Source organism: Octodon degus, unplaced genomic scaffold (assembly GCF_000260255.1).
Source record: "Octodon degus isolate 3935 unplaced genomic scaffold, OctDeg1.0 scaffold00056, whole genome shotgun sequence".
Taxonomy (NCBI): Eukaryota; Metazoa; Chordata; class Mammalia; order Rodentia; family Octodontidae; genus Octodon; species Octodon degus.
In genome coordinates this window covers 9,391,001-9,414,837 of record NW_004524632.1, presented here as the reverse complement: position 1 = coordinate 9,414,837, position 23,837 = coordinate 9,391,001, and the positions used below count along the sequence as shown (strand labels likewise).

Genomic DNA, 23,837 nt, shown 5'->3' with positions numbered 1-23,837 from the left:
GCACCCGCGCCGTGTCCCGCGTAGCCGCCTCCGTCCTGTGAGCCCGCGTGTGCGTGTGTGCCTCACGCCGGGACCTGACTCCGGCGTGTAACTGCACGTGTGCGCAGTTCGTGCACACATGAGAGGAAGCCCAGAGCGTGCACGTGTCTGTGTGTGCACGGAGGCTCCCTTCGGGTCTCAGCCAGCCAGGCCGGTGTCCCCTCCCCACAGGGACACGCAGCGGTGAGCGGGAGGGGAGGCGCCTCACTCGTGGGCGCGCTGTTCTCCACCCAGGAGCCCAGGTCCTTGGGGACCGGGGTGGGGCCCAATCTTCACCTCTCCCCGCTGCTGTCCCGCATTCTATGACATGCTCAGGAGACCCCCAAGACAAACCAGGCGTTCAGAGCCACCTGCAGCCCCCTGAACTGGAGGTCCTCCTCGTCCCGCTCTGGCCCTCCTCCCGCACTCCGCATCGAGGTCCCGGGGCCAAGTGGCAGAGACGGCGGCCTTGTCGCCGCGGCCCAGGCTGCGTCAGAGCCAGTCCGGTCCCCTCCTGTTCTGTCCCCTCAGCGGCCACCCGTTCCCTCTGGCTCCCGGCCCAGTGGTGCGCTTCTGCTTCCTGCCCTGCCACTCAGGCGTGCTGGGCTTTGCCTGGCCAGTCCTCCTCCCTGCAGCCGCAGCTCCGTGAGCTAATGCTGCCCGCTACCCTCAGGTTGTTTTGGTTTGGGTTTTCTTTTTCTTTTTTTTTTCTCTTTCATCTTCCTATTGCCTGGGTTTTCATTTTTGACACATGCTCATGCTAGGTAGTTCAGGCAGGCCTTGAACTTGCAAACTATCCTCCTGCCTCAGCCTCTATTGAATTCTGCCTGCTGCCTTTGGGCCCATTTTGGAGAAACAAAAAGCTTTAGGAGAAGCCACCCCTGAGGGCCCTCACCCCAAGCCCGTGGCCCCAGGAAGACCGAAGCGCTGCTGCCAGGTGGCGGTGCCGTCTCCCCTCACTGGCCCGTAGAGGTGTTTGGTAAAAGCCACTGTGGTCCTGAGGCTCCTCTGCCTGTCTGGGGGGCCTCCTCTGTCTGTCTGATGCCCTGTGTCATGCTGTGGATGTGTTCCTTCAACAAGCGTTGCTGAGCTCCTACTATGTGCCACATGTTGAGGCTCTTCCTGTTAGCTGCCTGGACAAAGCAGAAGGAAGCAGGAAATCGGGGTTTGGTGTTCTCTTTCCCTCACTGCAGAATATCCAGATTGGTATAGTTGTTTTTGGGGTTTTGGGGGCTTTTTTTGTGGCACCAGGGATTGAACTCAGGACCTTGAGCTTGCCAGGCAAGCACTTATTCCACTGAGCTATCTCTCCAGCCCCCAGAGTGGTATAGTTTCAACCTGTGGTTGATATTAAAAAGCACTCATTCTTCATACAGTCTCGGCCCCCCGGGGCGGGCCAGTGTGCACTTTGTCTCAAGGTGTTCCATCTGGAGGAGCCCGGCCACCCCCTGCACCTGCTGGATGTCAGTTTGCAGTGAGCGTGGACAGACAGAGAACCATGGGAGGTGGCAGTCCGAAGGGGAGAGTGACAGTCCTGCAAGGGGGAGCCGGGAAGCTGCCTGCAGAAGAGCATTCGGGCGCAGGGGCTGGCAGGTGCAAAGGGCCCACGGCAGCAGCATGCAGAAGCCAGCAGGAAGCAGGGGCCGCGGCAGCCTGAGTGAGTGGCCAGGTGGGGTGACAAGCGCCCCGAGGTGACCCCAGCTTTCCTAGCTGCTCTGGCCACTGTTGCCAGCTCCACCCCCAGGCCACCAGCACCTCACCACTGCCCGCCGTCCATCCTGCCGGCTCTACGCTAGGTGTCCCCTCCTCTCATCCAAGTGTCACCTGCCTTCCAGGCTGCCCAGGGGCAGCTGGTCACCAGCACCTGGAGGGCACCCACCGCCTTGGCCCCAGCCCAGCTCTTCATTCCATCATCCTAGGGACCAGGTCCTGCCCCTGAATTGTATGCACTCACCCTGCCTCCAGGATTCCAGGGAGGGCTGGCCTTGGTTGGTTGCCCCCCCCGGTTCTTTTTCCGGGTTTTTTTTGGCTTACGTTTTTTTCTTTTTTTTTTTTTTTTTTTTTTTTTTTTTTTTTTTGGCAGAACCAGGGATTCAACTCAGGCCCTTGCACTTGCCAGGGAAGCGCTTATTCCACTGAGCCATCTCCCCAGCTCCCCTCGTACTTCTTTTCAATTTTAATGTTCTTTTTAAAAATTGCTGGAGCCGGGCATGGTGGCGCACGCCTGTAATTCCAGCACTCAGGGGGCCAAGGCAGGAAGATCACTTTGTGGTCAAGGGTAGCTTGGGCTACACAGTGAGTTCAAGCCTAAACTGCATCGCGAGACCTTCTCCCCATGACTATAATGTAACATTTGCTGAATCCAGGGAGGTCCACATACTGGTAATCTCAGCTACTGGGGAGGCCGAGGCAGGAGGATTATGAGTTCCAGGCAAGCCTGAACAGTTTAGCAAGACTTCATCTCAGTATAAAAAGGAGTAGGGGTGTAGCTCAGTGGTACAGTAGCACATGCCCAGCATTTGATCCCGAGTAACAAAAAACAATAATAATGCTCATATTAGCATATTGAGACAGGTGGTGCAACAGCATTTCTCTTGTTTCTCCCTTATAAAACAGTTATGAGGGTCTGGGGAGACGGCTCAGTGGAATAAGCACTTCCCTAGCAAGTGCAAGGGTCTGAGTTCAATCCCCGGTTCCGCAAAAAAATAAATAAAAAATAAAAGTTATGACAAGGGCCAGCCAGATAGCTCGGAGGATTAAAGCGCCTGCTTAGGCAGATGAAGGGACCAGGTTCAATCCCTGATGTGCCATGCTGGCCCCACCCCTGGGGCGTGCAGAGACGGGATTGAGACTGGGCATGGTGGCTCGAGCCTGTAATCCCAGCGCTTGGGAATCTGAAAACAGGAGGATCACTAGGAGTCCAGTCTCTGCAGTGAGACCCTGTAGACCCCATACTAAATACATTTTTTTTAAAAAAGTTGTGACAGCGTATCTCTTTTGTTATTGTTGTTCTGAGTTTTTTTTTTTTTTTGGGGGGGTAAGTTCTCCCTGTGTAATTCAGGCTAGCCTGGAACTCACTTTGTAGCCCAGGCTGCCTTCGAAGGGATTCTCCTGCCTCAGCCTCCTGAGTGCTGGGATTACACTTGTGCAATGCCATGCCTGGTTTATTTTTGTTTTCTGAGACGAGGTCCTTGTTCTCATTCTGTCTAGCATAGCACAGAAAGGCCTTGAACTCTCCGGGATCCTCCTGCCTCAGTCTCCCCAGCGCTGGGCTCACAGGTGTGCGCCGCCATACCCGGCAGCATACTGAGTTTTGGAAGCTCGCGTGCAGGCCCATCGCTTTCAACTCTGCCTCAGCTTTGCGGAGCAGGTGTTGCTATTTAGTAGCCCGCACGCGTCCTCCCAAGGCTCCGGGGCGGCCAGGGAGTAAAGCGAGGCGCTGCTGCCCCCTGGCGAGCGAGGGAGCAATGGCAGGGGCTCCTGAGAAAGCCCTCAGAGATCTCCACCTCCTCTGCCGCTGCCACCCTGCCGCACCTCCTGCCAGAGCCGCTTCCGGGGTCCCCGCCTGCACTAGCTGTGACCCGGGCAAGGATGCGGCCTGGGCTGAACCGTGCAGTGCGCAATCCCGCAACCCAACCTCCCGGAGGCCGGGGCGCCGCAATCTCCCGCGCTCACATCGCGGTGCACCCCCAAGCTCAGCCAGGTACCAGGCACAGCATCCCAGCTGGGAGTAGGGTGCACTGGCCCCTGGACCCCAAGCCTGCCGGGAAGCCCCCACCCAGACTGAGAGCAGCCCCGAGGCAGAGGCAGGCGAGGCCGATAGAATAAATATAACTTTATTCTTTATCCAGTAGATCTCAGTGGAAAGTCCGACAGTAACAGGTGCACCGCGGGGCTCCGGGTCTTGGGGGCCGGAGCCAGCGCCCCGGCCGGTGCTGGGGAGAGGGGCCTCCAGGCCCGGCCTGCGGGGCAAGGAGGGGGCGCGAGTGGGGGGACTGGGCTGCGGAAGTGGGGCTCGGCCGTGCGCGCCGCCTGCTGTCCACAGTGCGCGTGCGTGCGTGCATGTGTGTGTGTGTGTGTGTGTGTGTTTGGGGCCCCGTGGGATGCTGGTGGCTGTGAGGCTGGGCGCGGGGCACCTGGGAACCCCGGGCCGGGCCCTTTGGATGCTGAGGCCCCAGGCTACCCCACCCCTGCTCATGGGCAGGGGCGACTTGTGGGGGCGCCCACACCGGGGCTCAGCTGCAGGAGGGAGCGCAGGCCTCGAAAGTGAGGACTTCACAGTATTAAAGAGAACCAAGGAAGTGCGGCTGCAAGGGCCTGGGGAACGAGATAGGGAGAGGACAGAGCCCTAGAGACCCTTCCACCCTGGGCCACCACCCAGCTCTGGGTCCAGCTCCCCCCAATACACAGCACAGATTCCTTCAGTATAAATGTGCTTAAAATGAAAATTCTTATTTAAAAAAATCAAAACCAAAAAAAAAAAAATTAAAATAAAAACAAAACCAGCGAGAATTAATACCTGGGGGTTGGTATGGCAGGGTATGTACAGGGGGGACCCCTACCCGGCCACCCCTCTGTCACCAACCAAGGCAGGGGGTCCCCAGTGGGGAGCGATGGCTTGTGAGTTCGGGCGGGAGCCAGGCCCCGCGCCTGCTGGTGCTGAACATGGGCGCAGACGGCGGGGGGTCCACTCGTCCATGCGGCCACCACCGCCACCAGCTCCAGCTGCGAAGTGCGCAGTCCGTCACCATCGCCTTGGGCCAGCCTAGGCCTCCTTCCTGCATCAGCGTCACCCAGAAGGTCCCTGGTCTGTCTGGGCGGACAGGCCAGTCCGGGCTGGCTGGCGTCGCATGGTCGGTGGAAGCCAGAGAAGCCGGAGCATGGAGCAAGGGCTGCATCGTCCCAGCAGTCATGATCACGGTCAGGGCGAGTGGGTGGCCGGGCTGCTTCTGTTGGAGCTGGGGCTGAGGCTGGGGCTACAGCTGCCTGGTGGCGGCGCTAGGCCACCCCCATCGCGCCCCCCGCCCCCCGGCTGTCCGCTCAGCGTGTCCAAGCCCTCGGAGTTCTCCAGCATCTCCTGGATGAGCGGCGGCATAGAGCCCGGGATCTCCATCTTCAGGGTGATGACGCGCTCAGCGCCTGGGGGGTGAGGCCTGGTCAGGGTGCCACCCCAGGCGGGGCCGTGGGCACTGCTCTGGCTGCTGAACACCTCAACCCAGGGCATGGGCAGAGGAGCAAGAAGCCTCTCAACACTACCACCAAACCGGCTGTGGTACTGGATACCTGTGAGCTCAGGTGAGGGAGACTGAAGCAGGAGGGTTGCCTTAGCTGCAGGCCCGCTAGGGCCCAGAAGGAAGAGTAAACACTGTCCCCAGTCCTGGGGTGGGGAGCTAAGGCTCAAAGCTCTAAGTGACCTGAACCCCCAGACACCCACATAACTTGGCTCCAGAGCTGTGCTCAGAAGTACCACCCAAAGGCACAGAAGGGGACAGGTGGGGCCCTGGCTCACCCTTAGCACTGATGCTTCGCAGGTCGGTGATCTTCATGAGCATCTTGGGGAACATGTGGGGGCGGCTAGGCCTGCGCTTTCGCACGTAGACCTTCAAGGCTTCAAGCAGCGGCTCCTGCAGCAGGTCCACTCGCTCTGGCTGCTCCAGGTCTTGCCGGTCTAGGTGCCAGGGACACAATTCAGCTGCACTCCCGGCCTGGGCCACCAGGAGGCACACTTGCGCCGGCCAGGCTTCCCAAGGGTATGAGGGGGGATGGGACAGTGGCACTGCGGGTTGGGATCCCCTAGCACGCTTGCAGAGGGAGGAGTCCAGCTGGCTGCCCTCTCCTACCCTCTCTGTTCAGAACACCTGAGTGACAAGATAGCTATCACAATAAAGGCCTGTCATCCCAGTACTCAGAACGCTGAGGTAGAAGGGTTGCTGTGAGTCCAAGGCCAGCCTTCAGGACACAGTTCAAAGCCAGCTTGGACTATGTAGCAAAACCCTGTCTCAGAAAACCAAAAATAAAACCTTAGATGTGATACCAACAAAAGCATGTTAACCACGCTACGTTAACCTGGCTCAATGAGACAGAAGCTGTGGTCTCACTGGGCAGAAACAGAGACTCCGAGCAGCTCAGCAGCCTGTCCAAGGGCACACGAGGCCAGGCCTGGCTCTTCACCCGCTGCATGAGCGCTGCCCAGGGATGGGAGCCCAGCGCAGGCCACCCCGCCCCGCCGCCCTGTGCCTCGGTGCACCTGGGAGGCCGTCCGGCTGCCTGCTTCTCCAGGCCCAGCCTGCCCCAGGCCCACCCACCTCCACAGATGAGGCAGATGGCGCTGAGCAGCCCGGTCTCCGCATCGTCCATCTCCAGGGGCAGCAGCTGGTTGGCGAAGGCAAAGACCAGGTCGGTGAGGGGGCCGAAGCCAGCATTGTGCATCTGGGTCCGGTTCAGGGTCAGCCCATCGGAGAAGGTCATGGTGTCTTGCTCGGGTGTGTACCGCGTGCAGATCCGCAGGATCTGGGGGTGCAGAGCACAGCTCAGAGCTTGTCCCCCACCCCCGCCCCTCAGCTCATACCCCCCAGGGGACCCGGCTATGGGTGGGACCTCGAGGTGACTGAAGGCCCACCAGCCCCAGGTGGCCCAGAGCCGGTGACGCCGTTAATGCTCCCAGGGATCTGAGCTGAGTGCAGCTGTAATTAATCAGTCACATGGGTGACAGCCCTGCACGCAGCGCACATCTAGGTCACCCTGAGTCCAGCGGGGAGTTAGGGGAACCCAGTGTCCGGAAGGCAAGCACAGCAGCCCCAGGAAGCTGTCCTCGCTCAGGCACCTGCACCCCGCTGCTGCCCCTCCCCAGGATCCCCTTCAGAAGTGTCTGAGAACAGGTGGCCCCCTCCCTTTGCCACCCCCAACTGCAGCAGGGGCCCCAGCAGCAGGTCCACTGGCTCCTCCTTGTAGAAAGGACACCTAGCCCCGCCCCTTCTGTAGCAGCCCAGGGACACTGCCACTGAGGGCTGTAGGGCTGTGTCAGGCAGAGGCCGGCCCTTGTCCCTCACTTATGTGATCTGCACTTATCGTCTAGGTCACATGAGGGGGAAGGTGTCAGGACGGGTGTGGGCGCTCAGGACCAGCTGGCAGCCAAGCGACTGCTACAGTCAGATGCGGCAGCTGGAGAGCCGGGCAGAGGTGGGCATCAGGATGGACACGGGCGACACCGGGGCCGTGCACAGGGAGGGCAGCTGGCGGGCAGCAGGGACACACCAGGATGTCCAGGCAGGCAGCCTTGAGGAGCGTGATCTGGTCGGCGATGGTGAGCGTGGTGAAGCCAGGCAGCTGCTTGGCGAACTCCACGGTCTTGATGATGCACTTGGTCGACAGCTCGCTGAACTTGTCCCACAGGTCGATGTCCAGGGACACGCGCTGCTCCGAGCTGTTGTTCTGGGGGGCGGGACAGTGAGCACCTTGCCCGCCCGCCCGCCTGCGGGCCCAGCTGCCCCAGGAGGCAGAAGAGGGGAGGCCCAGGTGCTGCAGCTGAGGGGTGCCCGCCAGTGCCCCCACCTGCCGCCAGCCGTACCGTAGTGTATTTGCCCAGCTGGCAGAGCGCCGGGAAGGTCTCCTGGTGCGCTTTGCGCACCTTCTCGATGAGCTCCCCGACCTCAGGCGTCAGCGTGCAGCTCTCCGAGCTCTCGGGCTTGGGTGCCTCCTTCTTCTTCTTGTTTCGGTCGTTCCGCACAGCTGGGGGGCAGGGGGTGGGTGGGTGGTCAGGGGCTGGCAGCCACCAGGTCCAGCCACCCGCCCGGTACACACGCACACATGTGCATGCGCAGCATGATGCGGCACCAGCTCTCCAGGTCCCAACCCACACACCAAACCCTGCCCAGGGACCCTGCACACCGCCCGGCACCAGGGCAGGAAACCTGCAGGCCGCCCACCTCCTGTCTCCTGCCACCCCTGCCCTGCAAGAAGGGCCACGGGCACACACCCACCCCCACCTCCTGACAAGACAACAGCCAGGAATTCCTGGCATCCCGGGGACAGACTCAGAGCAGCTCCCGGGGCAGCCAGAGGCGTTAGTGGGGCTCCCCAGCCCAGAGTGGGGGGTAGTGGGAGAATCTCTGGGTGCATCAGCTGGGAGCTGACAAATCACCAGGGGCGCTGAGCCACACACACCACTCAGCTTTAAAGAAGCAATGGGGTCGTTACCAGCCGATTATCCCAGACACACACAATCACTCGCTGGGGCCATGGCAGTGGCTGCTGGTGAGGAGAGGATGGGGTGGGGGCGGGGCTGGGGAAGGGGGACAGCATAATTTGGAGATCACTCATGTCGATTCTGCAAATTCAATAAAGTGCAGGGAGAGCAGGGAGAGGGAGAAGGAGAGGGGGGATAATTTGGGAAGAGAAAATTGCAGCTGTGACAAGACGTTTATCATTCGGAAGCTTTAATTCTATTGAAATGGCAGCTGCTCGGCTCCGGGGCACAGAGCAGCCAGAGAGGGAAGGAGGGAGAGAAAGGGGGAGCTGTGGTCAGGGAGGAGAGGGGTCCCCACCCTGGTCCGTCTGCAGTGAAAAGGGCCTAAGGTGGCCCACAGAGAGGAGGCCTGCAGGTCCCAGGATGCTGGTCCCTCTGGGCGGGGGCCACACACTGTTCTCCTGCTCCAGGTGTCTACACCCAGGTTCCCCCATCCCCTTCTGGGGCTCCGGTTAGAGCCATCTCTCCCCTCATCCCCCTCCCACTTCCTCTCCGCTTCCCTCCCCACAAAGGCCTGGGGGGTTCCCGCAACCCCCCTCCCCCACCCCATCCCCCAAGGCTCAGGCTCCATGGCAACGGCCACGCAGACAAGGAGGCGTCTGTCAGCGTCATTTATCTCTGACATCATCAATCACCGGTCACCACAGCAACACCCATGATTCAACACTAGAGGGTCTCCCTGACTGGCCGCCCTTCCCCGCCCTCCCTGCTCTGGCTCAGCTGGGCCCACTGGGGACACCCCAGCCCTGAGGAGCCCAATTCACTCTGGCCACAGGCTTCCTCAGACAATGGCTTCCGGGTGCTTGTGCAAAGCATAGCCCTGGGTTGAGGTCCTGTCCCTAAGGAGGCTCCCAGCCCTGCCACAAGGCCAAGCAGGCCTGGAAGGAAGCCACGGGGTGTAGAGACATGCACACATGGTTACGTGTGTGTGCACGTGAGCGGGGACCCACATGCGGCCACACAGCCAGCCACTGGAGGCCCAGCCTCTGCCACACACTCCTTGCACCCTCAGGAGGGGGCCCGCCTGCACCCCATGACACTCACATTCCTTGGACATGCCCACTTCGAAGCACTTCTGCAGCCGGCAGTACTGGCAGCGGTTCCGGGTCACCTTGTTGATGATGCAGTTCTTGTCCCGGTGACAAGTGTACACCATGTTCTTCTGGATGCTTCGCCGGAAGAAGCCCTGGGTGTGGAGGGGAGGGAATCAAGCTTCTAGGCCTGGTGGCTGGTCACCCACTCGGGTGGTGACTGCACTGAAGAGGGCCTTGCAGGGAGCCCTGGACCCGCCGCCTCACGCCCCCGTGCACTGTCTTTTGGGAACGTGACTTTAGCAGGGCTGGAGAATCACAACAGGGACACCTGGGGCTGGACGCAGGCAGCATAGACGCCTGGAACCCACAGCCCTGGTCCCGGAACACCGGACGAGGCCGTGAGAGCAAAAGGAGGGCACACGGGCACACACGCACACACTCAGGAGCCAGGTGCTAACCTGGTGGGGTGCAAGGACCAAGTGGGGGGAGAACTGGGCTGCCACGGGTGGTGCACAGAGTGACTCTGAGAGACAGAGCGATGGACAGCCGTGGGGGAAAGCAGGACCGAGCAGGCAGGAAGCAGCACTCTGTGTGAGGCCCGTGTCACCAGCGCCTGTCTCACCACCGTGGATGATGGCTGCTCCGGGCCAAGGGGCGGCCCAGAGCCCAGAGCCCAGAGCCCAGAAGCTTTTTGTGGTGGTACCAAGGCCAAGGACTGAGGACCAAGAGTGCCGAGCACCACTGTCCCTCTACTGTGCCTCCAGACAAGGGTTTTCTTAAGTCGCTCAGCCCAGCCTTGGACCTAGGACCCCCCACCACCACCCCAGCCCGCAGCTGGCTCACAGGTATGTGCCACCAGCCCCATGTGCTGGGTAGAGCATGTGCCCCAACCCCAAAGAACCCAGTGCAGAGGCTGCGGCTCTGGAGACAGGTGAAGGGGACACCCAGACCAGGGACACCGGGAAGGTACAGCCGCCCACGCAGGCACCCAAGCCCACAGCCTGGGCACGTGAAGATGAGGCCAGGGCAGGGCGCCTGCTTCAACCACCTTGTGCCAGGATGCCACAGCGAGGTTTAGGCAGGGCCGCAGAGGGCAGGCCTCCCAGGTCCCCAGCCAGGAGCCCTCAGCAGCCAGCTCATCATGGCAACCTGGGCAGCGGTGGCAGAAGGGGTTCACACTCTGCTCATCATGCAGGAGGCTGGGTAGCAGGTGTCCCCTTTCTGGAGCTGCTGCCAACTCCCCAATAAATAAGACCCTTCACCCCCAGACTGAGCACTTGGGCTGAGGCAGCAAGTCCTGCCACTGGCTAATGGAGACAGCCTTTCCAGGGGCGAGGACCCATGGCTCACCTTGCAGCCTTCGCAGGCACTGACCCCATAGTGGTACCCTGAGGATTTGTCCTGGCAGACAAAGCAGGGCTTGTAGATACGTGGCAGGGGTGGCGGCGAGGGCGGGCTGGGCACAATCTCTTCAGAACTGCTGCTCTGGGTCTCGATGGCTACAGAGAGAGAAGGTGGCCAGTAAGACCCAGGTTTTTGCCCCATAGCCTCCTGCTGTCCCCTAAGTCCCCTTCCCACCCCCCATCACTCCTGTCCACGTCCCTGGGACCCCACTTTCCACACCAGGAAACCATCGGCTGGGTGAGTGGGTGAGTACACACACAGAGCTGGATTTGGGGGCGCAAGGTGGAGCCCCCAAAGCCTTGGTTGGGTCACCCTGGCTGGGCTCCCCAAGATAGGAAGGAGTTAAGGCTTGAGAATGAAGGCGGGAATAAGTAGGAGCCAGGGGCACAGGAAACTGGGGTCAACAGGATATTCATCGCCTGCTACTCCCTCACCCCTCGGTTTCCGCCCCCCTCCTGCCCCCTCTGCTAGCAGCCCCAGCCCCTCCCCCACCCAGACAACCAGGGAAGAGTCACAACTGTGCAGAGGGGAGATAGGTAGGTAGAAGACCCCCGGAGACAAAGAGCCCCCAGGGCCCCATCATCTGGGCGCCCACGTCTGGGGGAAGCGGCACCACAAAAGGGGTCTGTTCCCATCAATGCTGGGTCTGTCTGGCCTCAGGGCTGCGTCCGGGTCCCACCCCTCCTGCCATTCAGCTCCCACAGGGCAGCCAGGAAGGGTGACCCAGCCAGCAGGGCATGGGTCGAACCTCGCTGCTCATGCCCTTGTGCCCATCATCCTGGGTGGACCCAGGCTGGCTTGGGTGGCCTATCTGAGCCCAGACCTGGGCATCCGGGGGCACAGGGTGCTAGGAAACAACCGCAACTGAAGTGCCCCAAATTCCTCGCGGGCCACCCAACAACCTCCAGAAGCTTTTGCCATTTGCCTGGGGCCAAAGACGGGCCAGGGTGTCCCACAGTTTCCGGTTTCCTGCCAGCCCCACCCCAGTGCCCACAGCCCAAGAGTCTCAGAGGCACAAGTCCTGCAGCCACCAAGTCCAGGCCAGTGTCCCCTGCCCCTTACCTACAAATGCCATGCAACTACCAGGCGGCTGGTGACAGGAACCATGCCAGCAGCCTTGGCAGGGCTCTCGGGACTCCCGCAGGCCTGGGTACCACCTGCCCGCTCAGCCTTGCTCAACAGCTCTGCAGTAGCTGTGTCCCTGTAGCAGCGGGCCAGTTGCTGGGTACCCCTTGGGGCCTACAGAGGAGACCCTGTCCACTCTGGTGACCTAGCAGCCCTGGCTTGATTTTTCCTGAGCTCATCCTCCCCAAAAGACAGAGGGGCAGGGAGGCCGGGAACAGTTGCCGGGGAAGGCAGCTGAGGTAGAGGGTGAGCCACAAAGGAACTCTTTGTTGCGCCAACTTTTTCCAAGACGTAAAAGCAGTAACAATAGACAATCTGGGCTGGGGGGGGGCACCAAGGACAAGAGGTGGGGGCCCTGGTCAGTCAGCATTCCAGACAGCAGTGGGGCCCCAGGCCCTCCTCCCCCTGTGCTGGCCCGACAGGAGAGGACAGGGCTTCTGGGCTCCAAGCACAGGGCAGGGCAGGGGGGTGGGGCCAGAGATGGGGACACCCCAGAGGCACAAAGGCCCACAGCACACTGGGGCTGAGCCAAGTCCTGGGGGGCTGGTGGAGCCCAAAGAATGTGCTTTTGAAGTTTTGACAGGACCCGGATGGATGACCCCAAGGCCCAGCCAGGGTGGGCCCGTACAGAGAGCAACCCCCCCACCCCTCTCCACCTGTTGGCCAGGTAACAAACACTGAGGTTTCCTGCTATGCCCTTTGATCCCAGCAGTCCCCACCTTCCCAGGCCTCGAGCCAGCAGCTCCCAGCCAGGGCAGGGGTTCAGAACCCCAAGCGGCTGTGCACACACGGGAGGGGAGAGAAGGCGGCAGCCCCAGCCTGGCCCCTCCCCGCCACGTCCCCGCCCCGACCGAGGCCCCAGCCTGCAAATCTCTCCTCTTCCTGCTCGGCTCCAAGTGCAGAAGGACCACACCTTCCCGGCTCAAAGTTCCAGTGCCCAGCAAGAGCTGGACGCAGACCAGGAGCCCAGCGTCCCGTGCCCTCCCCTCCCCCTGGAAGGGGTCCCCACGCCCCGGTGTGACCAGCTCTGCCCGCATGCTTGCTAGGGGCCGGTTTCCTGGAGGCGATTGACAGGAAATCGGACGGCCCCGGCCAGCCAGTGCACCCCTCCCTCCAGCTCCCCGCAAATCCCCCCCAGGGGCAGGAAAGGCACAGGCCCCCCACTGCCCTTCCTCCTCCAGGAGGCCCCGTCCCGTGGACCCCCATAAGCATCGCCCTCCCTTCCCCCACCACAGCATCCACGTGCTTTGCATTCTTGGGCGTCTGGGAGCTGGGCAGCAGAGCCACATCGTGAGCACCCCTGGCCCTAGTGCACTGAGATGGGCTCTGTGGCTCCCCAAGCCCGGCTTTCCCCCTCACATCGTGGTGGCAGGGAGAGTGCGCCTGCCCAAGGAAGGGCTGCACGGTGACTCCAGTCACCTATGGGCCTTCCCTGGTGAGGGGTGCTTGCCAAGGCCGCAACTCTGGCCCCACACACTCCACAGAGTCTAGTGGCCACACTCAAGCCCCAAACCCCACACACAGGCTGCTGGCTCTACCCTTCCTAGGCCTGGCTGAGACATCCCTGTCTCTGTCCAGGGTTCAGAAAACAGGCTGCGGGCCCCTCTCCAAGGTTCTCCTCTGAGCTCTGGGGCCAGGAACAGCTGAGCTGTCCCCAGGGGACAAGGAAGAACAGAGCTGAGGCCCAATGGCTCAGAGGAAGGGGAGGGGGGCTGGCAGCCCTGCTGTAATCCCCGGGGGAGTCAGGGTCCCTTCCCTCAGTACCAGATAGTGCACAGTCCTGTGTCACCTCGGCCTTTTTCCAAAGCTGAGAACAGTAACTCCTCCCTCCCAGTCCCAGCCTCCCAGCCAACTTTGCCCAAAGGCAGAGGTCAGGAGCCAGGACAATAGGAAAGGGGGGTGAAGTGTCCCTGGGAGGACGAAGGTGGCCTTCTGTCCCTCCAGGGCTCCATGAATCCAGAGGGGCTGTGGGTGGAGCCGGTCCTTGGCCCTTAGGCCTTCCCCAGTCAGCCCCTTTCCTGCCCACTGGCAGGCAGGCAACAGCAAGTCTGGGAAAGTGGGGGGGAAGGGGGAGCCTCCTGGGAAGAGCTGAGCCCAGCGCAGGGCAGGACTTGAAATCCGAGCCGCCTAACAATAACTCCGCACCTGCTCTCCCAGACACCGGTGCAAGGACCTCCTAGCCCGGCACCAACACGCCCAGGTGCACACCCAGGCCCTCCCTCCCGGAGAAGCAGGTGCCGGCTGCCAGGACACACGGTCCTCCACTAGGGCCACCCTCAGAGGCAGCACCAGACTGGCCCCATCCATTCCAGCACAGGTAACAAAAGGACTCAGAGAAGGTGGGGTTTGGAGGGGTTGCACCCTCATTTCCAGAGCAGTCCCACACCCACCAGAAGCAAACTCCTCCCCCAGAGAGCAGACCAATTAGCATTAGGGGAGGGGGATGCACTCCCATCCATGCCTGCGAAGGAAGCTCTAAGGGCTCCGGAGAACCTCTGAGGGCCAGTGCCCCTCCTGGAGATGGAAAGGCTGGCCAGGGTGGCAGACGGGGTCTGCAGCTGCCCCTTTCTGCCACACTCCCAGCCACCCACTTTGAAGTCCAGGGCTGGGAGCAGTAGCTGTCACCCAGGAGGAAGGCTCCTCCAGGCCTTGGAGGAGTAGGGCTGGAGCGACAGTCTGTCCTGGGAACCGAAGAGCCTACCGGTTGGTCCTTACCCCCACTCCATCCCACTGTGCGGCTTAGAGACGCGAGCAAGAGAGCAAGATGCCCAAACCTGGGGCCAAGGGCTGGACTTCACGTCCCCTAGCAAAGTGGAAGACGACGCAAGAGTGTGTCCTGAAAAGAAGAACCACAAAGTTCCTTGCCCCAACACAACAAACAGCACCCCGGGATTACGGAGTTGGCCGCTGCACAGCAGGGCCCCGAGCTACAGCCAAAGCTGACCCAAGGTGGAGGACGGCGCGCCCCGAGTGTGAACCCACAGCCCCCACCCAGCTCCTGCCAGAGCCGCGCGCAGGCCAGCCCAGTACCTACAGTGGTTCGAGCCGTTCCAAAGAGCAGTCCGAAGCGGGGTGGAGTAGGAGCCGGGGGCCGGGAGCCCCTTTTCCGGGAGCAAACAGGCACGGTTCTGGTTATAAAAATCCACCACCAGAAAAGGACTGGGGGCGGGGGCGAGCCCCCCCACTTCCACGCTCTCATACATCGCCCCGCGCGCAGTTGGAGGTCCGGGCGGGGTGCTCCTGCGCGCCACTCCTCACTCCGCCGGCGACGCCATCCGGAGCGAGGGCCACGTCCCTGGCCCCGACCGGCGCCCAGGGCAGCAGGCGCCCCCGCCCCAGGGCCGCGTCTGAGTCCGGGTAGGCGCGGGAAGTTGCGCGCGCAGGGAGGGGTTCTTCAGCGCTCCCCAGGGACGCCCGGCGGGGGCCCTGCACGCGGCGGCTTCACCTCGAGGGGGCTCCCGTCGCGAGGATCCGGCGTCCGAGGTAGAGTCCAGCGGCTGCCCAAGTCCTCAAACTGGGGCGGGATCGGCCCAGGGAGGGGGCGTGGGTCACCGAGAACTTCCTCCCGCCCGCAGGGGCTCCCGGGCTTCTCTGCTGCTAGGATTCCGGGCGGGGTGGGGGTGGAGACCCCGAGCGGCCCCGCCTCCGCTAGGCCTGGCCCGGTTGCTCGCCCCTCCCCCTGCCCCGCCCCCACTTAACCCTTTCCTAGTCAGGCTGCGGACCCTGCAACGCCGGGAGGCCTTGGGAAGAGCCGGTAAGGGTTTTGAGGAGCCCGCAAGTGGGGGCGCTTCGAGGGGGAGGAGATCAAAGGGGCAGGCTCTAAAGGAGAAGACACCACGCGCAAACTGACGGCGCAGGCCGATCAGAGTAAAAGCAAGGCAGGGACGGAAGAGGGGCGTAGCCCCACTGCAGTTCCATCCGCCCCCGACCTGGGACCAGCCCAGCCCCGCGAGGTCACAGAGGTACGGTGGTCCCTGTGTCCTCCCCGGGCGCACCCCCACCCCGCCCAGGCCTCATTTGCCTAATGCCATGCGGCTGAACTCTCGCTGAACTCGCCCGGCGGCGCCTCACCTCCGGGTGACCCACCCAACGCAGCCCGCGACAACACCCGCTCGCTAGCCTGCCCGTGGGGCTCGCCCTCAGGCCCCAGACGCGGCCCAGCCTGGCCGGCATCCTCGGAGCCAAGGACCGCACCCGCAGGAAGCACAGGTCCCGGGCGCACAAGGCCAGGCGTGAGCGCCAGGGACGCAGCGCGCCGCGTGTCCTGGGGGTGACATTGTGCAGCCCGGGCGCGGTGTTGGAATAAGACACCAGGCTTGTGTCACTGTCTGTGACATCATGTGTGACTTGGGCTGCACACAGCCGGAGCGGCGCTGTTGGCACACAGCGACAGAAGGGGCCTCCACCCCGCCCCCGCGTGCTTCCGGCGCGCAAAGCCCCGCCCCGTGTCTCCCTGCGGGGAACCGGGATGCACCGCGCACGGTCCAGCCCCACGGAGATAAAAGGGGTGGCCGTGCCTTTCTGCTGACCACTTCCTCCCGGAAGCCCACAAGATGCCTGGGATGTCTAGTTCCGGGGAGGAAAAGGCTTTGGGTGGGTAGGTCGCCGGAAAGAGGGAATCCCCCAGAGGACGGGGTATCCTATTACCCGCTCTATACAGAGAAGGGATGGAAACTCAGGACACCCAAGGAGATCCCAGGAGCCGGGCTCTGTACAGACGTCAGGAAATTCCCAGTTACTCAGAGATTTCACAAAGAAACCAAGGCCAGATGTATTCTCCAAGATTACACCACTGCGCATGCAGTGGAGAGGGAGAATTTTCAGCTGCCAAAGCCCGTGGGCGCCCGGGGGCTCTGGATAACTGCATTCCCTGGTTGCTTTCTAAGCAAACTGGGGAGAGTGTGCTTGAAAACCTGAGACAGGAGCCACTGGGCAAATACAAATACAGATAGACACATTTTACCCAGAGAAGTGTATTGTGGCCTATGTATTGCGTGATCTCAAGGTGAGCTAACGTAGACTCAAAGGTCATGGAAAATCCCCGCAGTAAATTCACAAATCCTGCCAAGAGTAGGGATGCAGTCCCAGTAAACAAGGTGTGATGGTCTTGGGGTGTGGAGGTGCACCGGTGAGACTGTTCCCCGCACTCCCAGAGGCGCACAGTATGGCGAAACAGATTGAGGCAGAAGCAGCTGAACTCCGACAGGGCGGCACTGAGATGCCCACAGGCTTTCATCCTGGGTGCTCCAAGAGGTGTGGCAAGATCTGATTCAGGGTATCAGAAACACCCACCGAGCAGGTGAATGGAGCACGGACACCACGGGATGAAGGACCACTTAGGAGTGCAGGGAGCCAGGCGGCAGCCACAGGCAGAGTTGGGGGACGCCTCTGAGATAGCATGTTCTGGCACTTTAGATGGACACTGTCTCAAAATGTAACTTTAGTTGTTTGTTTGTTTTTTTACTTTGTGCAGGGCCTCACTAGGCAGCTCCAACTTGTGGTGATCCTCCTGTCTTCAGCCTCCCCAGCGCTGGGATTGCAGGCGTGCACCACTATATTGGACTCTGGCATGCTCAGTGCGCCTGGGGGCGGGGCCAGCGCAGCATGTGGTGCCAGGGATTGGAGCCCAGGCCCTGTGCTTGCCTGAGCAGGCTCTTCGGCTGCTGAGCTATCTCCTGGGCCCTCCTCATGTGATTCTTATAAAAGGGCTGGGAGCTGCCGGTGGTGGTTCTTCCCTGTCATCCCAGCACTCGGCTGAGGCAGCAGGATCCAACTGAGGGGCAGGCCAGCTTGGACTCCATAATGAGTTCAAAGACAGCCTGGGACTATGTAACTAGACCCAGTCTCAAAATAATGAATAAATAATAAAAGTTCCAGCCACATGGGAGCGCGCCTGCCGAGCATGCACAAGGCTCTGGGATCAACCCCCAGTACGGCAAGAAGCGGTGGAAACAGCAAGTGATGGCAGCAGTGCTGTCTACTCACAGAGCTCCTGAGACCAGGCAGATGGAGGAGAGTTCAGGGGTTCAGGTCTGGCAGGCGCACAGGTGTTGGCCACTGAGGCTGGGGGAGGACCAGGGCCCTCCTGTGTGAGGGGCAGGGAGGAGGAGCTCTGCTGCAGAGAGATCTCACCACCTCCAAGCCCCAGGACCATCTCACATTCTTTACTGGGACTGTATCCCTTTTTTTGTTCTTTTGTTACAAGAACAAAAAACAGCCACAGGCATTCAAAGGACGGTTCTGGGAAGAGGCAGCCCTAAAAACGCGCCCTAACGATGGATAGAAGTCCCAGAGCCAGAGAACAGAAGCAGAGCAGTGTCCCCGAGCGGTGTCCCTGGCAGCAGCAGCAAGGACCCCGAGCAGGACCAGCAGAACATGGCGTGCCGATGGCCAGGGCAGAGAGGGGCCTTGCTGTGCCCAGCCTGGCTCAGCCCTCAGCAGGTGTGGGCGGTGCCAAGAGAGGCTCCCATCTGGAGGGGCCCCCAAACAGCCCCAGAGGCCCAGTGGGCACAAGCTGTGTGCTAGATTCCGTGGCCACCCTGTCCCCCTCATCAGTGTCCTTGCAAGGCAGCTGGGATTCCTCGAGACCGCCATCAACGAGTGAGTCGCTGGCCTCATGACACCTCTCCCGGGTTAGGAGTCTCAGTGCAGAAGGGCAGAGAGCGAGGCAGAGGCTGCAGCCATGGTCAGGGGCATGGTGGTCAGGTCACCTTCGGTCTGGTGCAGGCATCCAGCAGCCCGGGCTCCAAACACAGATAGAACTTCATTACTCATCTGCCCAGAGCCAAGCTGCTTCCAGTCTCAGGCTGCGAGGAAAGGACCACCCCACCATGATCTGGGCAGGGGTGCCACTTCCTGTTTCTGCGGATGCCACCCCTTGGTGGGCAGCCCTGCCCTGCCCTGGACAGCCAGTGGGCACACATCCCCCGACACTGTGCCTCAGCCTGGGAGGAAGATGGGCTGGGCTTTCTTCCCAAGGCCCCTCTCCTGGGGCGCTTGCAGCATCCTGGCTATGAGATCAAATGTAAAGGTCCAATTCCCTTCAAGCCCCTCCTTGGGCCAAATGCATTTTGGACCCAGGAGAGGCAGGACTGAGCCTATCCTACCAGAGAGGGAGGGCTGATACCACCAGCTTGGGGGGGGCAGTACAAGAGAGGAAAGGCCCGCCTGTCTCCTGCCCGCTCCCGCTCCAGCTCCTACCCGGCTCCCCCTGGCTCTGGCCTGACTATCTCCAACCTACACAGCAAACTGGACAACAGGACTCCGCCGCGCCCATCCCGACGCTCGGCTGCTAGCACAGGGCTCCCCTGCCCCCCCCCCCACAACTGAAACAAAGTAGGAACACAGCTGCAACGCTACCCCCTCCCCCAGCGGGCTGCCTCCACACCTGCAATGCGGAGTGGCCCACTCTTACCTCCCTCTCTCCCCTGGGAAGCCATGAGGGGCTGCAGGGGGCTTGGCCCTAGGGGTGTCCCGGGGTCCCTCCCACACAGCGCCCGCTTCCATACTGTTTCTGCCCGGCCTCAGCTCCCATGTGCTGTGCATGGGATAAAGTCCCTGTTCCGGGACTGGAGAGATTAAAATTCATAAAACACATCAAATGTGAGATGCTCCACCACCTCCCCAGGATGTCTCGCCGCCCAGGGCTCACCCGATGGCCTTGTAAATCTCTACCCTGCTTTGTTTTGTTGTTGTTGTTGTTGTTGTTGTTGTTGTTGTTGTTTTCTGTGAGACAGAAATTCGCTACCCAGGCTGGCCTCCAACTTGTGGAGTCCTCCTGCCTCATCCTCCCCAGCGTCTTACAGAAGACAAAACTTGCTCAGAGTGAGTGCGCACAGTAGGTGGCACCAGTGGCCAGCTGCAGCTGGGAGGCTACTGCCCACAACACAGGGAATTCCCAGGGCTGGCAGCCTCCTTCCACAAACACTGATGTCCTCTCCTCCCACACCCTGAGGTCACGGCCCGTCAGCCACCCTGTACCTTATATCATGCCCCAGCCCAGGAGCGAGCCGACACCCCCTGCCCCAGCTCTGCTCTGAGGCTCCCTAAACAAGCCTGGAACAAGCTCCCCACCGCACGAAGCCATAAATCTTGGTCCTGCAGACACTCAACCTTGACCCTTGCCCCACGGTGCGGAGTGCAGTCCCAGCCAGCATATAAACACCGCTAACACCCGACCGCGCCTGCGCAGGCGCTGAGGGGCGTGTTCGCTGGCTCCTCCCCTCCCAGCCAGGCAGGAGGTACCAGCCCTCCCACAGTGACCAGAGGAGCTGCCTTCTGCCTACCTTGGGGGGGAGGGAGCTTGAGGAGGGCGCCTCCTAACAGGGTGGCAGAGAACCATGTACAGTGGCACAGGCTTGTAAGCAAAGCTCCTGGGAGGCTGAGGCCACAAGTTTGACCCTGGTCTGGACGTGACTGAGACCCTGTCTCAGAATAAAAAATTAAGGCCCCACGAAATAGTTCAGCTGATTAAGCACTTGCTTAGGTAAGTGCAGCGGCCAGGGTTCGATCCCTGACAACGCATGCTGCACTGGCCCCATCCCCAGGTGTGCAGAGCCAGCGATGGAGTCAGGGCAAGGAGGCGCAAGCCTGTCATCCCAGCACTAGGGAGGCAGAAATCAGGAGGATCACTACGAGTCTGGGCTGCATAGTGAGATCCTGCACACACAGAAATAATAAATAATTTTAAAAGGCCTGCAAAGCCAGGCATGGCGGCATACACCTATAATCCCAGCACTCAGGAGGCTGAGACAGGAGGATCTCTGGGAGAGCTCAAGGTCAGCCTGAACTGCAGGGTGAGATTTTTGTCTCAAAAAGACAAAAAAAAAAATTAAAATAAAAAAAGGTCCATGCACTTAGTTCAGTGGTAAGCCAGGTACCTGGAGTTTGAGTCCTAGTACTGCCCCAAAAAAAAAAAAAAAAAAAAAAAGCTTTTAAAACAAAATAAAATAAAAATATGCAGGATGGCAGAGGAACAGGAGTGGGAGGCCTTCACTTCTCACTTCTCCCGCAACAGCCGGCGCCCAGCCCAGCCCAGCTGCAGCCCAAGCAGAGCAGGTGCGTGGGGCAGCATCCCGGCCCCAAGGCCACACCTTTGGGCCGCACAAAACGCTCCAGGCCGGGAGGTGGGGGAGGGGTGGGTAGGAAGAGAAAGTGTTGTTATTTACTAGGAAGGGGGCAGAGCTGGGAAAGCAAAGGCTGCAGGCCTTGCCTCACAGGGTGTTCCGACCGCTTTCGTCCCGCAGGGTGCCCCGCCCTGAAGCAGAGGGTTACGGGGTGGGCAGCCCTCCCCGGCCAACTCCAAGAAAGAGGAAGGACCTTGCAACACCCCAGGGCGGGGAAGCCATTTGCATCACTGGCACGGAGCTTGGACGTGGGAGCCCAGCCCCTGTTCGCTTCCTGTCACCTGGGGAAGGAGCGGCGGTGCATAGACCTATCACAGGATCCCCTTCCCTACCTTCTGTAAACCTTCCACCCAGCCAGGCGTAAGGCCACAGGCCTGAGACCCAGCACTCCGCGAGGCTGAGCCCGGAAGATGAGAAGTTGAAGCCCAGGCTGAGCAACTCAGTGAGATCTTGTCGCAAAATAAACAAACAAAAAAAGCTGGGAATGTTCCAAGTAGGAAGACCCTGGGCTCAAGCTGCCAAATAAAATATCTCACCCCAGCAGCTAGCAGACAACGCACCCGCTCTGGTGCCCCAGACCAGAAAATAAATCCTGCTCACTTCAGGTGCCAGATGTACCAGCTTAATACCCAGCAACCCTGCACCCCATCCCAGCACAGACTGGACCAGACCTGAATCAGGGCGCCCAGAATCCTGTGCAGGCTGGAGAGGGGAGTGCAGCAGCGACAGGAAGGAATGAAACACTGTCACTGAGGAAACTGAGGCAGCATTTGCCTGATCTCAGCCAGGGCTTCAAGGGCAAGGGACCCAGGGAGCACGGACACAAAGTTCCCGCGCCTGGCAGCTGGTGGGACCCGAGAGGGAAGGGGCTGCGGCTGAGCCTGAGGCGGCGAGCCAGGAAGCAGCGGTGGCGGTGGGCAGTAGGCCAGGGCAGGCGGCAAGGCGCCTGGCCAGAGCCTGCTCTGGGGACAAAGAGACTCCCTGGCTCTGGAGACAGTGCTGCCCCCACACGAAGAAGGGGCGCTGACCCTGCCGGGCTGGCACACAGGGTGACCGTGCCCAGCAGCCGGCTGCAGCCATGTGGGGAGCGGTGGGTGCCCAGGCAGGGCCTGGCGCTCAGGCCCTGAAGAGGTGGACGCGTTCCCCAGGGCAGCTGACCGCAGTCCCGCCCGCAGCGGCCTGTTCTGCGGCTTCCACCCCCTCATTCCCAGCCAGGCCGGGCTCCCTCCTCCCGGCCCTGGCCTGGAGCCCAGCTGGGCCCTGGGGGCCAGAGTTACTGTAAGCGGCCTGGCAGGCCCCAGGCCTGGCCACTGCCAGCTGGCCAGCACCACCGCCACCTCCCACTACCTGGCCTGGCCGGCCAAGGCCGACTCCAGAGCCCCCCAACCGGCCAACAGATGACCCCAGGGCATAGGGCAGAGACTGCCATCAGGCAGTGCCTAGTCCAAAGTGCAGGCTGAGTCCCCCTCCAGGACCATGGCACCCAGGCACACAGCAGCCGGGCCAGGGGAGGGATGGCTCAGCGGGCGGCTGTCTCTCCAGCCCTTTCTCCCCCTCCTTGGGAAGCCCAGACAGGGGTGGCATTGGTGGTGGCTTTGATCGCTTGCTCCCTGATAGAGCTGCCACAAACCTCGAGAGGTTTGTTTACCACCTCGGCAGAGGTCCCTGGAGCTATTTATAAGGCCCTGGAGGGCCCTTGAAGGCACTGCCCTCACCACCCCCACATCAGACACAGCTGCCTTCTCTCTTGCACCCCATGAGCCCCCCACCGTACCGCATCTGGGCACACACAGCCAGCCAGCTCGGTGCCCCAGATCCCCCACACCCACACTCACTGGCTGGGGACGGGGTGCTGTATCCGCTCACGGGAAGCTGGTGCGGCAGCGTGCTCAGGGCGCCTGGTGGCGACAGTCCGCCCAGCATGGGGGGGAAGAAGAAGGCGTAGGGGGGCACTGGATACCCACTGAGGTGCCCGCCCCCGGGTGTCGGGCAGGAGCTGCTGTTGCTGGCCATGCCAGGAAGCCACAGCCAGAAGGGCAGATGGACAGTCCAGTCGGGCTGTGGGGGGCTTCAGGCCGCCCCGCACCGGGGCATGAGGCCTGGGCCCAGTGGAGGCCTGGGGCTCGGCCTCCCCCCTCCGTCCTGCAGCTGCTGCTGTCCGAGGTCAGCACGCTGGGTGTGGCCTCCGGGAGCCCTCCCGGTGCTGGGGCCGATGGGCTGCAGGACGTCCCAAGAGCTGGTCTCTTGTGGAGTGGTTCCGTGAGATGGCACTTTCTCGGGAAGGTCCAGAGCTGCCCTCAGGGTAACACAGGGGACGCCACTCCTAGATGAGCCCCAGCGAGGTGGCTTGGGGAGCCATGTCCCATGGCACTGCAGAAAGAGGGAAGACAGGTGAGCGGCCACGGAGGCACGGGATTCCGGCAGAGCGCCCCAACCTGGGCGGCCGGAGATTTTCCCGTGGCACCCAGCTGAGCAGACGGCTGGCACCGTGCCTGCTGGCAGAGCCAGCCTGGGAGCAGGGCCCAGACTTAGCTGGCAGTGGCGGGAGAACACTGCCAGGCCGGGGGTGAGGACACAACCCGAGAACCAAGAGCCTCTTACCCAGCACCCCTGGGGAGAAGGTGCCCTGTGCCACCTGAGGGCCGGGCCACGGAGGGAGGCAGCCAGCTCCTGCCCCAGTGCCCAGTGCGGGTTACCTGAGGTCAAGGCGGGAGCCTTCCCTGAGAGAAGGGCGGGAGGAAAACCTGCTTCCCTAAAGCACTGGCACTTCTCAGAAAGTGACTCCCTCAGCTGGGGGCCTGGCTTACAGCACTTCCCCCCCAAAACCAAGCCCCAGTACCCCAGATGGGTCGGTCAGTCTTGTGGGCTGGAGAGGGGGGCTGTTTG

At 61.5% G+C, this 23,837-nt stretch overlaps 2 protein-coding genes across 6 annotated transcripts in view; one reads left to right on the top strand and one right to left on the bottom strand.

Moving 5' to 3' along the window:
• The window catches only part of Gjd3 (gap junction protein delta 3), a 3,846-nt gene extending 3,179 nt beyond the window's left edge, over positions 1-667 (top strand). Inside the window, exon 3 of the mRNA XM_004633883.2 lies at positions 550-667. Coding sequence (XP_004633940.1) covers positions 550-667 — 118 coding nt within the window. The remainder of the gene's footprint in view (positions 1-549) is intronic.
• A 3,201-nt stretch (positions 668-3,868) lies between these two features.
• Rara (retinoic acid receptor alpha) overlaps positions 3,869-23,837 on the bottom strand; it is a 40,711-nt gene continuing 20,742 nt past the window's right edge. For 4 of the 5 annotated variants that reach the window (XM_004633726.2, XM_023718069.1, XM_004633725.2 and 1 more), the window contains exons 2-9: positions 22,787-23,321; positions 10,648-10,796; positions 9,308-9,449; positions 7,586-7,746; positions 7,273-7,449; positions 6,324-6,528; positions 5,528-5,686; positions 3,869-5,157 (exon numbers count right to left, since the gene is read on the bottom strand). In XM_004633726.2, coding sequence (XP_004633783.1) covers positions 4,940-5,157; positions 5,528-5,686; positions 6,324-6,528; positions 7,273-7,449; positions 7,586-7,746; positions 9,308-9,449; positions 10,648-10,796; positions 22,787-22,964 — 1,389 coding nt within the window. In that variant the 5' untranslated portion in view covers positions 22,965-23,321 and the 3' untranslated portion in view covers positions 3,869-4,939. Of the gene's footprint in view, positions 5,158-5,527; positions 5,687-6,323; positions 6,529-7,272; positions 7,450-7,585; positions 7,747-9,307; positions 9,450-10,647; positions 10,797-14,860; positions 15,466-22,786; positions 23,322-23,837 lie in introns of those variants that run through there. The other variant, XM_004633727.2, reaches the window with a different exon arrangement.